The 11821-nt window shown below is 48.4% G+C and overlaps 1 protein-coding gene across 1 annotated transcript; it reads right to left on the bottom strand.

The window, feature by feature from the left end:
• Positions 1-648: 648 nt before the first annotated feature.
• On the bottom strand, positions 649-8004 carry HMGB1 (high mobility group box 1). Its single transcript, XM_050971239.1, has 5 exons — positions 7838-8004; positions 4899-5061; positions 4468-4613; positions 3323-3497; positions 649-1289 (listed from the first exon to the last, which is right to left on the bottom strand). The coding sequence occupies exons 2-5, from the start codon at positions 5046-5048 to the stop codon at positions 1113-1115; spliced, it is 648 nt and encodes a 215-aa protein (XP_050827196.1). The 5' UTR covers positions 5049-5061; positions 7838-8004; the 3' UTR covers positions 649-1112.
• Positions 8005-11821: the final 3817 nt, after the last annotated feature.

Here is an 11821-nt window from a genome sequence, read left to right on the forward strand (position 1 = left end):
CATGGTATAAAGCCCGTGGCCATCACCAGACCTGTCACCAAAAAATAATATGGTCATTTCATGCTTTTAACTTTACACATTTTAGGTACGCTCATCACTCCCAGGTGTTCAGAGATTTACAAATATAACTTCCATTACATGGTAACAGAGTCACACCTGTAAATTTCTCTACACCGGATGGACATACACTCTTCCTATGGGTCCTTCTAGGACAAAATTTAACATTCCCTCCCTCCCCACCCCCCAAAGTATTTAGTTTCTGTAAAATTGAACTCTATACTTCTCAACTCTCCAAGACTGGTAAACTCATGCAACGCAATAGAATATTACATTTCACAAAAATCTGAACGAGTATCCGTTTGCTGAGATTGAATTTTTGTTGTTTCCAGTTATGGAAGATTTTCATCATATGCCTATATATTTCTTTTCTTACCCTATCATGATAATGCAGGGTATGCAGATCAAAGCTTTGTTTATCAGCTGGTTATATGAAAGATGAAAACTGTAATATTCCCGTGATCCCATACGGGCATTCAATAAAGCAAAAGATGAGTTCCCCTCAAAAGAAAAAAAAAAAAAGGAAAAAAAAAAAAAAGAGAAAAGGACAAGTATGATTCTCAAGGGCACCTATTAAAAGGACAACAATACTAATAAAAAAAATTGTATTTACTTAGAAGCATTCAGAATGTCAACAAAACAGCTGCAACTTTTTTTCTTCCTTTTTGCAATTACAGAGTGGTATTCAGTTAACAGAACAATTATTTTTATGATGCATCAGAGACAACTGAAGATGAGAAATGAACTACATCCCCAAATATAACTAAATTTGTGCTGTGCACCAACAAGAACCTGCTTTATAACTCCCATGCCAATTTACAACCCCCACACTGTACCAGGCAAGGTTAGTGGCCATTGAAATACCACTAAGGACAGGGCTATCTAAAGACACATTCGGTAGTGTGTTAACTATACAAAAAAAGAGACACTGTACAGTTTAAAAACAAATCTTACACAGCCTTACATTTCAATTTTTTTTTTCTTTAAAAGGAGTGAGTTGTGTACAGGGGGGTTAAATGCTTTATAGACAAGAAAGAAATTGCTCTAAAAGAGACTTATTCATCATCATCATCATCTTCATCCTCCTCTTCTTCCTCCTCTTCATCATCTTCATCCTCTTCATCTTCATCCTCATCCTCCTCCTCTTCCTTCTTCTTCTTGCTCTTCTCAGCCTTGGCAACTACTTTCTTGCCTCCATCAACCTTCCCTTTGGCCCGGTATGCAGCGATATCCTTAGAGAAGAAAAGCAGGAACAATCTCTCAAAGATTTAACCAGCCAAAAGGTCTGAGCAACCTCCAGAGAGCACTTGTGAAAGCAGTCACCCAGCTACCTGCCCTTTCTGCACATCCACCGGTGTAGGACCAGGAGGGAGCTGTGGCTTCAGCTCAGAGGTGAACTGAAGCCAAAGAAACAGGAACCCTCTAACACAGCAATGACACTGGCATGCTACTGCACACTGCTTATGGCTGCTAAGGAATCTCCATTGTTGGGTTCTGGGAACAGGCTGGAAAAGCTGCTACCTCTGATGGTAAAGGCACAGCTGAGCCAGCTATCCCATAAGGAAATGAAGTAGGGAGACCTCTTAAGTTCCCTTTCTAGCCCTACCTTCTATAATGCCTAAAGAAAAGCACAGGAAACCCTCGTTTGAGGTGCAAACCTGGGATTAGCCACCCAGAAGACATCAGAATGACCCAGCCTAACAGCTGCAACGGTATGCCTCAGCAAAGAGCACTCAGACTGAACTCTGCCTAACAGAAGTTTACTAAATAAAAGGTATAAGAACTTGATTAAAGGGTAGACACTGCCACCTTCTGCATGCAATACATTTATTCCAGTCGTTTGAAACGCACAAAATTCAGTTCCTGTTACAGGGAAGTTAAAACTGTACCTGGAAGGCACAGTCATAAAAGCAGTTAAGACTTCCCAACTTTGTGCCAAAACAGTAAAACCATTAGGAAGGAGAATTGATCTACAAAGCTTACACACACCAGCTAGAGAGAAACATCAACACATTCACACAGATGGTTCAAATCTTCAAATATTCCCCACCTAATAAGCACTACATCACTAATCTTACTGCTCTCTTGGACTCTCTAAAACTTAGCAGGAAATTCTGAGAAGATATGATATCCACTAAGTCAAAGGCCGAGCAGTGAAATAGTGAAGGTTACTACCTCTTAAAACTCTACACATAAGTCAAAGAAATAAAGACATTACTACTGAAAATTAAAATAATATCTGCAAATAAAGACTAATAATTCTATCATTTAAAAAATGTCTGAGTTGCCTTGGCTGTGTGTACAAGCAATTACTATGAAGCTGTACAGAAAGCATTATGTGGGAAAGCTCCTAGATCTGCAAGTCCTCTCTGGCACATTAACAGAGCTCCAAGGCTCTACTTTGCACACTACAGTGCAGAAATTCTGAACTTGGATGTGTTTGCCAGCAGGAGAAATGCCCAGAGGAAGGTGACAGCACACAATGGACATGGGTGCTGTATGCCAGCACAGTGGTTGCTGACCCATTGTGAAGCACTGTCAGGAGATGCCAAGGTGCATCCCTCCTCTTCCCTTGGCTTCCACATAGTGGGATGGGAATATGCCTCTACAAATAAAACCATGTGTAGCACAGTCCTGTGTACACAATGGAATTCTGCAACTCCAATTATGATGGCAGGGTTTAGCCTTAATAATTAAAAAAATTGTATGACAAGCTGCTTCATATGCATAATTAACCAAATTCATTACTAGAAAGGACATGGACACAAAGTAGGTCCAGGAAAAACACATGCCTAAAACTAGCATCTCCTTTGTGTTTTGTCATTTTCCCAGGAGTGTATATTTTAAAAATCAGCTAAGTGTATCAATTATCCTAACATTCAAGGATGCTCACCAGTACCTCCAAAAATTAGGGAGAACCAATTCATTCCTTACCAGCATTACTTACTGCTACCAACTCTACTCAAATTCTGCTGTGACCTATGGATTTAGTAACAATACAGAACCCATGGAATTTATTCAAGCACCTGTGACAGCTCAAAATTACAGACAAATGCAAATAGCTCAAGGTAAAGGACGCCAATTTAGTGTTATGCCAATTAATCACTTGCTCCTGCATACAACCCTTTTCAACAAATCTAACGAATTATGTCATTAGCATACTATAATTTGCTACATCAGGTGTCAGGGTACACAATAAGGAAAAAAGTGTCTAAAAAACTGAGGCTTGACCTCCCCAAAGCATGTGCCTGAATGTCAGTGTTACCTTTTCATATTTCTCCTTCAGCTTAGCAGCCTTCTTTTCATAAGGCTGTTTATCGTCTGCAGCGGTGTTGTTCCACATCTCTCCCAGTTTCTTTGCGACATCTCCAATGGACAGACCGGGATGTTCTCCTTTGATTTTTGGACGAAACTCAGAGCAAAACAAGAAAAAAGCCGAACTACAGAGGAAAAATAAGGGAAATAAGATGATTTAAATTTTAGACTTCACTACAGCAGCAACTTTTGGGACCTTTGCTACTGGTTCCTTAAGAGCATTTTGGAAAAAGCACCTAAAAGTGAGACAGACATTGGCTACAACGGATGGTATCAGAGCTGAACAAGCCACTTGGCAAACTCAATGCACTCTTTTCTCTTAAGTAATGCTGCACATCTGGTCCCATTTTTAGCAGGATCCCCAGACAGGCAGATTTTATACACCAGACACAGAGAAAAGCTTTAGAAATTAGACTAAGTCAATGATACTAGGGCAGCAAATGTTACGTCAGAACTATTAGAGGTGGGAGGCTGCAATATTTGTTAGAAAAGTAGGATTTCCAGACCCCAGCACCAGCTCAAGCAAGAACATTAGCTTGTAAAGGAACTTACCTGCATTAACTCAGTTTAAAACACAGACATACACACACAATAAAGTACTGGTGTCCAGTAGATGAATTTGAAGCCAGCTGTCATTATGCTGTGGCTAAAGTTTTAATTTTCCAAGCTGGTTTTGAGGAAGATCACCCCTCAAACCTGTTCCATGCAAAAGCCTACAATTTTAAACTGACTGACAACCAAAAATTCTGCTCAAACCAACAGGTGATGAGAGCAGGGCCAACAGTACTTTACTGCCATATTACACTGGAATTACCCTCTTAAGAGAAATTAGAAAAATCAGTCAGAATCACATATAGTCTATTTTTGCATCTACTTTTAAAGGCTGCCATTACTCCAACTTTGATAGTGGGACCGCCTACCTAAAAATAAAATCTCAGCAATCATAACTAAAATTTCAACCTATCTTTACACCACTGGTGAGGGGGATCATATACTCTTGTATTTCTGAAGCTCCTGGATAAAATTACCATTTTATAGATCCACACCAGTGTGAGGGTCCCAAACAAGATAACCTAAAGCTAGGAATCTACTTACGGAGGCCTCTTCGGTGCATTTGGATCCTTGAACTTCTTTTTCGTTTCCCCCTTGGGTGGTACATAGTTTTTCATTTCTTTTTCATAACGAAGCTTGTCAGCTTTTGCCATATCTTCAAACTTCCCTTTCTCCTTAGAAGACATAGTCTGGAATGCAATTAGAATCACAGAATACCTTAGAAGGGACACATAAGGATCAAAACAGTATTTTAAGATTCAAAAACATACCAAAGCCCATTCCAAAACTTTGGCTGGGGGAGCTAAGGGTAAGATGAGGACAATGGATAGTTACCAGCCACTTTACAACTACATTTCATACTTACCCAAAACCTGAGCTTCCAGAGAAATAATTTACAATCATGAATGGTATTTCAAAGAACCAGTCATTTAAGATTTTGTGGCCTTTTTTATTTTTTAAGCAGCTATTCCTACCTTCCATCGTTCTGAGCATTTTTTTGAGAACTCTGAGAAGTTCACTGACGCATCTGGATGTTTCTTCTTGTGCTCCTCCCGACAGGTTTGCACAAAGAAGGCGTATGAAGACATTTTACCTCTCGGCTTCTTAGGATCACCTTTACCCATTTTTGCTGATTTTCTGTAATGAAGCAAATGAGACACCTTTAAAACTTGTGTTTTCAACAATCCAAGGCAGAAAGTAAGACACAACCAAGGGTCATGCCAAACAGGACCTGCTGGAGCAGTATTCTGCAATCACATAATGAGAAAAAGATTCTCTTCTCGAAAATTTACTGAAGATTTCTGTCATCCCTGTCTGAGGTGACCTGGTTGTAAGCAACCTGAAATCTCAAAGGGCCATCAAAACGTGCAGTTATGGTCTCCTGCAAACAAGAAGTGTCCTTCCAAGCAACCTGAAGGCAAGTATTGCAGTGGAGACTACATGCCACAATTATTACCGGTGTATTAATCATAAGCTTGGGAAAAATAGATGCTAAAGAAAGGAGGGAACAAGTGCCCAAGTATCCTGTCTCGGTGGCCTTCTGGATTACTGATTTCTTTTTTTTCACTGCCCTTGTTCCCTGTAGGCCCTGCGTGTTTATTTACAAAATATGTTTTTTATTATTTTCTATACCGTATGTTTTGACCATTCTTTATGTGTACTGCAAAAGCCTACTCTTTGCAGGTATACCTTGAAATATGGGACTGAAACAGCTCACTTGGTCAAATACGTTATAAACTACACAGGGAAAAGCACAACTTTTATGTACAGCCAGCAGAGCTGTGCTCAGCAAGAGCACTATGTGACACTTTCAGGGACTGAAAAATGCCTTCCTGGGACTTTCACACCCATGTCAGACATTTGGAGTATTTCTTCATAGCTTCCTGAAAAAGTCACTTGCACCGTGACAAGCTCTGCTTTTCAGCACGAATTAAAAGGAGAAGGAAAAAAAAACCGTGAAAGAAAAAAAAAAGAAGGGCAGGCGGTGCCTGTCCGTATTGCCACAGAAGCTGTATTTCCTATCGGTTTGGCGGATAGACAGAAACAGATTTCTGCTCTGTGACTAAACACGTCCGGTTTGAAGTTTCTACCAAGTAAACAAGAGGGCTGAAGAAGCAGGAGCCGCTGCTGCCTGCCCCGGAGCCGCTCCCAGCGCGGCCGGGCGCGGGGCCCGGCCGGGCTGGGGCAGCGGGGCCAGGCGGCTCCGGGGACAGGGGCGGCCGCGGGCAGGGCTCGGCACCGCGACCCCGGGGCTGGCGTTTAAAAGCCTCCTCCTTCCCGCCATTTTGGACGCTTCCCCTACGAGGGAGGCAGAGGGAAACTTCTGAAGTCCCTCAAGAGACCTGCTGGGGGTGGAAGGAAGGAAAAAAAAAGAAAAAAAAAAAAAAAAAAAAAAAAAAAAAAGACCCAAAAAACTAGTCCCGTTATTAGGGAGAACATGTGTAAGTTTTATTCCGCGTTCAGGCGAGTGCTCGCAGCGGCGAGCACATGCCCAGGAGCCGGACAGCCACCAGGCTGCAGCTGCCCGCCGGCGGCGACCCCCGGCCCCGGCGGGACAAAGCGTTCTCCCGCCGCCACCCCCGTGCCCCCGCGGCGGGGGGAGCGTCCCCATGCCCAGCCCTGCCCGCTCCGGCCGCCATGAGGCGAGGCAGCCCCGGCCTGCGCTCCCTCCCTCCCTGCCGGCCGCGCCGCCGCAGCGGCGGTGTCGGCGGCAGCGGCCGCCATGGCGCAGGCTCCTGGCGGAGGAGGTCACCCGCCGCCGAGCCTCCTTCCATTTTGTGCGCCGAGGAACAGAGCCGGCCGCTCCCCACCCCCCCGCCGCCACCACACCCCCCGCGGCCGGGCGGGGCGGCGAGCCCGGGCTGCGGGACCCCCGCCGAGAGGGGCCGCGGCGGGGCCGGGCGGCGACCCCCGCCCGCGGGGGCAGCGGTGGCAACGCAGCCCGGGCGGCGCGGAATGGCCGCTGTGGCGTCGCCCGCTGCCGCCGCCGCACAGAGAACATGGCTCCTTCCTCCCTTCCCTTCCCTTTGTGTGAGCGCGCCGCTACCCTGGCGCACACGCTCAGCCATTGCAGCCGAGGGAGGGCGGGCGGGAGACGGGGGGAGGTGGGTGGGAGCGGGGGGGAAGAAGATGGGGGGGACCAGCGCGCTTTCAGAACCTGCCCGAGCCCCGGCGGCGCGGCAGAAGCCCCGGCGAGGACGCCCCGCTCGCTCGCTCGCCCCGCCGAGCTGTGCGGCCCCGGGGCTGCCAGCCCCGCCGCCCGGGCGAGCGGCGGCTGCTGGAGAAAAAAGTTCCCCCGAACTGCGCCCCCGCCCGCCCGAGCGCCTCCTCTGCTGCTCCGCGCCGCTCGCCTTGTTTTCTCGCTCGCGGCTGCCGTCAGCCATGTTACAGCCGGGCGGCCGCGGGGCCAGCGGCGCCCCGGCCCGCGCCCCGCTTCCCCGCGCTCCCCACCGCCCCGGCGGCGCGGTGCGGCCCGCCCGGAGCCCCTGCCGCCCCGCCGCCCGCCCCGCCGCCGCGGCGATGGCTACGGCGAGGTACCCTGTAAGCGGCTTACGGCGGGGCACGGTGCGGCCCTCGCCCCCCGCGGCGGGCGACCCCCGGCCGCTCGCCCGGTTCCCATCGCCCGCTTCTCTCTCCCCACCTCGCTCCTTGCCTCCCGCCGCCCCGCTCTCCCGAAGTCGCCCACCGCCCCCGCCCCGCCCCGGCTGAGGGGCTCGCCGCCCGGGAAAGGGTCTCCCGGGCACAGCCCCGCTCGCCTTTGTGTACGGGCGTCCGAGCCGGCGCTGCCCCGCGCTCCGCGGTCATGCAGCGGCGGCGGCACGACGGCCACCACAGGCTCACCGCCCGGCTGCGAGCGGGCGGGCGAACGGGCGAGCGCGCCCGGCCGGCCCAGCGGCCCCCGGCGAGTACTCACCCGTGTCAGACAGAGTCGGCACGCAGCCCTCGCTCGGCCCCGAGCCCCAGAGACGCTCCCGCGGCCGCCCGCCCGGCCCCAGCGCTGGCTGGGTCGCTGTGCAGCCCGGTGCACCGCAATGGCTGAGCGCGGGATCGATACGCAGCCTCCTCACACTCGCGGCGCTGGTAACATTACTCTCTGCACAGCCCCGCGCCCATTGGCCGCCGCCAAGCCGAGCGCCGCGCCGATTGGCCCAGGCGCTCCCATTGTCCTGACCAGAGCGCGCCGCGGGTTGGGCGCGCGGCAGGACACGTCACCGAGCAGGGAAAGGGCGCGCAAATATAAAAGTGAGCGCAGGGAGCCGGGCGGCGGCGGGGCCCGCAGAGCGGCGGTGGCCGCCCTGTGCCGCGCCGCCAACGGCGAGGGGCGCGGGCCCCGCCGCCCCCGCGGCCGCTCCCGCTGCCCCTCCCGCTGCCCCGGGGGGACCGCCGCGGCCGCCCCGCGGTGAGAAGCAGGGCGCCGCCGACCCCCCGCCCCTGCGGCCGCGCCGCCCCACCGCTCAGGCGCGGAAGCCGGAGCTCAGCGGGGAGCCGAGCCGAGCCCGCGTGTCTCGGCTCCTCTTGCCCCGTTCCAGCCGGGGCACGAGGCTCCCCTCCGCTGCCGCGGCGGTGTGCGCGGTTCTGCCCCCTCCTTCAGGTCGGGGGACGTTTGTTTTGTTTTGTTGGAGGTGATTTTTTTTTGTTTTTTTCTTTCTTTTTCCAGAAATGGCTTCATCACCTGTACGAGCAACAGGCGGAAGATGTTGGCTTTCTCCATAACCTCTCGGGTGACAAGGAGCAGTCCGTAGTGGTCGGACAGCTCCCCCCAAATTCTCAGCAGTGGTGCAGCCGTGGCCCGGGGCCGTCCCGGGCATCCCGGTGCAGAGCGCTCTGAGCCACACTGCACCTGTCCTTCGCTGCTGCTTCTCTCTGCTTTTTTACTGGTATTTGCACCCCACGAGGCTGCTGAAAAGGACTAGCGAACGGGAGAAATACCCCTTAACATCAGCTTCGCTGTTTACACTATTTTATTACTGCAAACAACGCTGGGAGGAGGGCTGCTGAGAAAATTCCAAAACCACTGCTCTGCCCCAAAAGGCAGTGGCAGCGCACTTGCTGTAGTAACACAAACCTGAGTGAAGAGAGGTGTACATTGCTCAAAAATATTCGAGTGTAAATAGCTGATTTCAATAATTGCTTAATTATCATGCTCTCTCAAAATCTATCCATGAAGTTTTGCAAGGGTCTGTAGTCTGACACACAAGAGATAGCAATTGTTGGGGAAGGCATGGTGCTTCATGGAAGGCAAAGATCCTTCTGAACAATGACCCTAACTTTAAATTTGTGAAGAAGTGCTAGTCGACATACGAAGACAGTTGATTCTGCTACCTGAAATCATGCAAAAATACGTGAATAAGAAGGAACACTAATGTTTGTCTCAAGGAAAGTTTTTGTTTGTAGTTTGAGGGGGTTTTTTTCTGATTTGCATTTAAGGTTAAAACCTTTATATGGAACAGAAGAAAACTTTAAAAATCACTACTATTTATGCGCTGTACTGTGCAGAAGCTGATAGCTTTGTACATACAGAATTTGAAGGTTTATTCTGTGAAAACCAGACCTGAAAGGAAAGCAAACTAATGCTTTTATTTCTTGCTCTTGTCCATAGCTGAACCTTCAGTAAAAGGCAAGTGAGGAGAATGTGATTACATGACATACTCCTGTAAGGGTTTTCCTTCATCTCTCTCAGTTATATGCTCAGGCCTGTACGGGTTTGCATATCCCAGTGGGTTTCTTCTGCAATCCTTGATGACAGAAATACAAAATTTACTCATCAGTTGCAGAGAGTAGCATTTTTTACAGAAGCAATATGTTTTTTCTCTTGTTCATGCTGTGCCACATCCCTTCTGATACTTCACAAACATGCCTTCTTCTGCAAACCTCACTGAAGTTCAAATCTGTTTTAAATTACAGTCCACTAGACAGGTGCAGTCACTGAGATCACTTGGATAACACAAAACACCTTTAATTTCTTGCACATAAGCTTTGCCCACAGAACACTTGGGTCACAACAGCCCAGTACCACTCCTCCAGGAAAAAAAAGTATGTAGCTGCAAAGGAAGTTTCAAAACTCCTGTTTAGTAATTTTGATGTTTTGCAAACTAGGGTATACTCTGGGAAAAGACACACAGATTGGTTGTCAGATTGCAAAGCAAGACTAAAACTAGAATTCTTCTGTTTTTAGGATACCTGTTGTAGCTACTTATTTGGAAACCTGCAGAAATGGTTGTTAGAAGCCTTTTGGTTCAACTCCTTTTCCACGTAAGGCAAGCTGAACTTGAATGGAAACATCAGCTACACATTATCAACCTTTTTTAAAGCATCCTTTTGTTCTCCAGTTTTCTTTAGAGGCAACAGAGAAAGGCCTCTCCAAAGACAGAACTGTTCTTCTTTACAATGTAGTACTGAGAAAAGTTCCAAATGAATGGCATAAGTTTCATTAAAATTTTCCTCTCACTTCCTATCATCCCCCATGCAGCTCACAAGCAAAGACTTCTAGCAAACATGAACAAGGGTGGAGAGTTCCAACAAGTACGGACTACCTGGTTGGCAGTGGAGCCTGACTGAGAAAGAGATGTAGAGATCTCATTCTCCCCCATTCCCAAAATAACTGTGAAACACATTGGTGACAGTAAGCCAGCAGAATTTTTGATGAACTCACAGTATATAAAGAACCTTAGAAAGCTTCTGCCCACTTTAGTGCTGTGGCTGTTGACAGAGGTGAGAAAACACACTTGCATCAATTCCAGAAGTCACAGGGTGTGGGGCAGCAAATTTCCCGTGGGGCAGGAACATGGTTCTTCTGTGCCCTCATGTTCTTCTGCAAAGTGTGTATTCTGTGAAGGACACTGCTTACTCCCCAGTGGGATTTGGCAGGAAAGCAGATGATTTCATAGCTAGCTTTGACAACAAAGAGATTCAGTGTCGTCACGGGACCTCCAGATTTTGTCACTCTGTCTTCCCTCCCAAGGAATGAGATCATTGTTTCTTTGGGTCAAAAATTACTAGACTATTACAGTGAAAATGGCACAGTAACAACTAACTTGTCAGTCAAATCCAAAGCTACTATTAGGCTATTTTTAACAAGATCTGAAAGCCTTTTTCAACAAAAAAGTTACACTTCCCACTCAAAATAAGAGCAAAACATCTGTGGAGAGAGGGCACCTGGGCACATGCACTTCTGATGGAGCTGGTAATGTAGATTTTCACTCTTGCTTTTGAACACTTCCATTGCTACAGCAGGCACCGTTTTTGCAGTGTATTTGAAAAAAAACCCTGGCCATATTTGCCTTTTTCCTGAGGATGCGGTGCCAGCCTGTGCGCAGCCCAGATGAACACAATTCTCAGTTGCTCATCAGATGCAGACTTGCAGTCAGTGAATCTGGTGTCTTCTTATTTGAAATCTTCAGGAGATACACTTTAAATATTTCCTTAAAATAATTTCAGGAAGAGAAAGACTATGTTCAAAGGAATGAGAATCAGCATGCCTGCAAACAGTACCAATGCATGGAACCTGATTTGCTTTACCTTTCTCTCTGGATTTGCTCACATTGTGTCAAGTCATCTGTGTGGGCTGCCGTCCCTCTTCTATCAGTGAGCAGGGTTTCAAGTGGCTTTTTGTCCACTCCCCACGGATGAGCGGCTGGCTGACCCAGGTGTGTAAGTGGTAACAGTGGAGCAGTGGCAGACAGGCAAGGGAACCTTGGCTGACTAAAGGCAGCGGTCTGGGAGAGGCAGGCAGGGAGCAGGGATGGCACCGGTGCCACTGCAGCATTTTGCTCGCCGAGCTTCACGTGTGAACCAGCTGATCTTTGTTGACATGTGAACCCTTAAGACAATTCCATCATTTCTAGAGCTAATACATTCTTAAATCAGGGTCAGTACTTAACACAGTGTTTTTATCCAC

Source organism: Serinus canaria, chromosome 1 (assembly GCF_022539315.1).
Source record: "Serinus canaria isolate serCan28SL12 chromosome 1, serCan2020, whole genome shotgun sequence".
NCBI lineage: Eukaryota > Metazoa > Chordata > Aves > Passeriformes > Fringillidae > Serinus > Serinus canaria.